The 3,591-nt window shown below is 48.0% G+C and overlaps 1 protein-coding gene across 1 annotated transcript; it reads right to left on the bottom strand.

Annotated features, from left to right (window-relative positions):
- Window positions 1-994: 994 nt before the first annotated feature.
- On the bottom strand, window positions 995-1,594 carry LOC112898134. Its single transcript, XM_025966523.1, has 2 exons — window positions 1,442-1,594; window positions 995-1,357 (listed from the first exon to the last, which is right to left on the bottom strand). Exons 1-2 carry the CDS (start codon window positions 1,592-1,594, stop codon window positions 995-997), a joined length of 516 nt encoding a protein of 171 aa, XP_025822308.1.
- Between the last annotated feature and the right edge of the window lie 1,997 nt (window positions 1,595-3,591).

Raw genomic sequence — 3,591 nt, 5'->3', positions numbered from 1 at the left:
TGACTTTTTTTATTTTTTTAGAAAAAGATACAAAGACAACTACAACAACCATTCCCCGACAATGGCACTAGAAATGCTTATTGGTATTTCTAAATCCACAAGCGCACGGATATACCGTCGTAGCACTTCACCCGGAGAGTATTCTGGGTATCGTATTTTCTTAGGAAACAGAGGTGTAACGGTATTTTAGCTAGTTTACCCTGAAGAACAGGAGATAGAATGGCCTAGATACCATGATTTGTCTAAGGGAAAGCATTAAGGAAGGATAGACTCAGCTACTACTCGCTTACTTCGGGCACCGGCCTGACCCTTGTCTGCCACGACCCTCCGGCCATTAGCTCTACTCCGGACCCGAACATGGGGGATTTCACAAGACACGCCGAAGCGAGACGGACGGATAGGGCTGTCACCACCTACAGCCTACCCCGCAACACCGTGGGGCTCGTGGCAAACAAAAGTAATCTAGGGCCTAAACACCACGTCTATGCCATCGACTACTACTCTAGTGTCGTACAGGGTTTACCCATTTTTATCAGGGGGCCTCTACTAGAGCATCCACTACAAGAACGGATGATGAACTCGCAAACGAATAACAACAAGAGAATATACTAGCAAAGTACTTTACCACTATAGATAAACTCAGATACTTACTCAAATGATTCGCATCCGATGAGGTACAAGGTAGAAGAGAGGCCGACACGTCTAGCTCTTCTCCACGCTTCTCGTTCTTCAGCTTGTAATGACCAAAAGGGAAAAATGAGCTAAGGGTGAAGAAACGTAGTTGTTAGATGTTCCATGTGTTGGAGTAGATCTCGCCCTTCTCATTCTTCAGCTTGTAAGCCCCTGACCGTAGGACTTGCGTGATGATGAAGGGCCCTTCCAAGGGAGGGATCAGCTTGTGCTTGTTCTTCATCAACTGCATGCGTCGGAGCACCAGGTCTGCTACCTGGAATGCTCGACCTCTAATGTTCCTACTGTGGTACCGCCGAAGGGTCTACCGGTACTTGGCAGATCGGACGAGCGCCATGTCGTGCGCCTCATCGAGCTGGTCGAGCGCATCCTGGTGTGACTCCTCTGACCTGCTCTCGTCGTATGCCTGCACCCTTGGTGCATCATAGTTGAGGCCTGTCGAGAGCCTGGCCTCGGTGTTGTACACCATGAAGAAGGGGGTGAACCCTGTGGATCGGTTCGTCCTGGTGCGCAAGCTCCATAGCACTGCTGGCACCTTGCTAGCCAAGCACCCCGCAAACTTGTTGAGGCAGTTGAAGAAGCACGGCTTCAGGCCGTGCAGGACGATGCCGTTGGCGTGCTCAATCTGCTCGTTGGTCCGGGCATGCGTGACCGAGGCCCAGCCAACCTAGATGTGGTAGCCATCGCAGAAGCGTAGGAACTTCTACCCCGTGAACTGGGTCCCGTTGTTAGTGATGATGCAGTTCGCGACCCCAAAGCAGTAGACTATGTCGAGGAAGAATTCGACCGTGTCCTCAAAGTGGATTTGGGTGACTGGCTTCACCTCAATCCACTTGGACAACTTGTCCACCGCCACGAGAAGGTGGTTGTATCCCCTAGGTGCTTTCCGAAAGGGACCGACCATGTCCAGCCCCTAAACCGTGAATGGCCACGTAATCGGGATGGTCTGGAGCTCCTGGGCGGGCAAATGCGTCTGCCGCGTGTAGTATTGGCATCCTTCGCAGGTGTGCACGATGTTTTGCACATCCGCAATCGTGATCAGCCAGTAGAAGCCCTGTCAGAAGGCTTTTCCGACCAGCGATCTTGGCGCCGTGTGGTGGCCGCAAATGCCTCCGTGGATGTCGCGGAGCATCTGTTGCCCTTGCTCGCGAGGCATGCACTTTTGTAGGATCCTATTGAAAGAAAGCAAGTCAATCTTCTATAATACTCTTGACCATACAAGAATGAAGATATTTTGAAGGTGAAGATATTACCATGGATATAAATATTTATAGAAAGTTCTAGAGTCACTTGTCTTATATGCCAATTGAAAAAAATATGTAGGAATATTCTAGAATATCTTTTGTTGTATGGTAAAGTAGAAAATATCTAGGAAGGTTCTAGAGTAGAGGACACATGTCATCACCATATGTGTCGCCATGGTCTATATATATGAGAACCCCCTCTCCCTCCCCTAGCAACCTAAGAGGCAACAACACATACAAGCCACAAGCATTAGAGAGAGTTGGGGTTGTAGTGATAGGTGAGTGTGTGAATGAGTGCTAGGATAGCCACTTAAGAAGTGTTCACACTCTCGTGTAATATTGTTGTTCGTGTAATAAAGTGTTGTTCAAAAGAGTTGGTCTCCCAATCTGCTTCTATAGTTTCTAACTACTTAGTGCGTGGATTGTGATCTATCGAAGGTTGGCTTTGCCCCCGGGATCACAATAGTCCAAGCTTCATCTGAAGGTTGGATCTGCCACCTGAAAGCAAGCTTCATCTGTAGGTTGGCTCTGCCACCCGGGAGCTAGAAGGTCGGCCCTGCAGCCAAAAAGGACCAAAAGGCACTAAGTAATTAGAAATTATAAAGCTGTCCACTACAGAGTGAGTGGGCGTTCCTAGGTATAGGTACACCTTCAAGTGGGTGATTAGGGCCACCTCCGTTTCCAACAATTGGTATCAGAGCCAGGTTCGTCCGGGACCATCATCTTGAGGAGGCATCGGTGAGCACAAGTGCTTGTGGTATCCAATGTCAAGCAGGCGCTAAGGGGAGACTCTGTCGGTGCACAGTCTGGGACTGTGAAGCTTGTTGGTCAGGGACCAGAGGAGCTGACGCTGGGCGTCGATCACTATGGCAGATCTTGGCGCAAGGAGTGGAATCAGGAAGCTCAACAGCCACAACTATGGTTATTGGAAAACCTGCATCGAGTCCTACTTGCAAGGTCAAGATTTGTGGGAGGTTGTTGCAGGCAGTGAGGTTGTGCCTCCAACGAAGGAGAAGGATCAAGAGGAGCCCTTACGAAAATGGAAAATGGCAAAGCTATATTCATGTTGAAGACTACAATCTAGGAGGACCTACTAGAGCATATCAGAGATGCAGAGACTCCGAAGACAGCTTGGGAGACTTTGTAAATGTTGTTTTCCAAGAAGAATAAAGCATGCCTACAACTCCTGGAGAATGAGTTAGCAGGTATCTCTCAAGGAACCTTGACTATCAGTCAATATTTTACCAAGGTGAAGTCTATTAGTCGAGAGATATCTCAGCTTGAGCCCAAGGAGAAGATTGATGAAGCTCGTATGAAGAGGATAATAATTCATGGGCTTAGACATGAGTATAGTGGATTTATTGTTGCCATGAGAGGGTGGCCGAATCAACCATCTTTGGTTGAGCTAGAGAATCTATTGGTTAACCAAGAAGAGTTGGCCAAGCAGATGGGGAGTATTACCGAGAAGGAAGAAGAGGAGGCTCTCTTTACAAGTAAGAAGAAGGGCTCATTTAGGAGACAAGAAAGATTCAAGCCAAAGTGGACAGATGGTGACAAGTATCATGCAAAGGAAAGAAGTCCTTCTTCAGGGGGAGCAAGAGGAAGAGAAGATAAAAAATATCAACTAAAAAAGCAAAATGGACGGTGCTTCAATTGT

The sequence above is a fragment of the Panicum hallii genome, chromosome 6 (genome assembly GCF_002211085.1).
Source record: "Panicum hallii strain FIL2 chromosome 6, PHallii_v3.1, whole genome shotgun sequence".
NCBI lineage: Eukaryota > Viridiplantae > Streptophyta > Magnoliopsida > Poales > Poaceae > Panicum > Panicum hallii.
Note: the sequence above shows the minus strand (reverse complement) of the source record. Positions and strands in the feature narration are given on the sequence as shown.

Bases quoted from the DNA above. Each gene is read 5' to 3' on its own strand.
- LOC112898134 (XM_025966523.1), bottom strand. From the start codon at position 1,594: ATGGTCGGTCCCTTTCGGAAAGCACCTAGGGGATACAACCACCTTCTC. The intron at 1,358-1,441 runs GTCGCGAACTGC...TACCACATCTAG, and splicing joins ACATAGTCTACTGCTTTGGG to GTTGGCTGGGCCTCGGTCAC.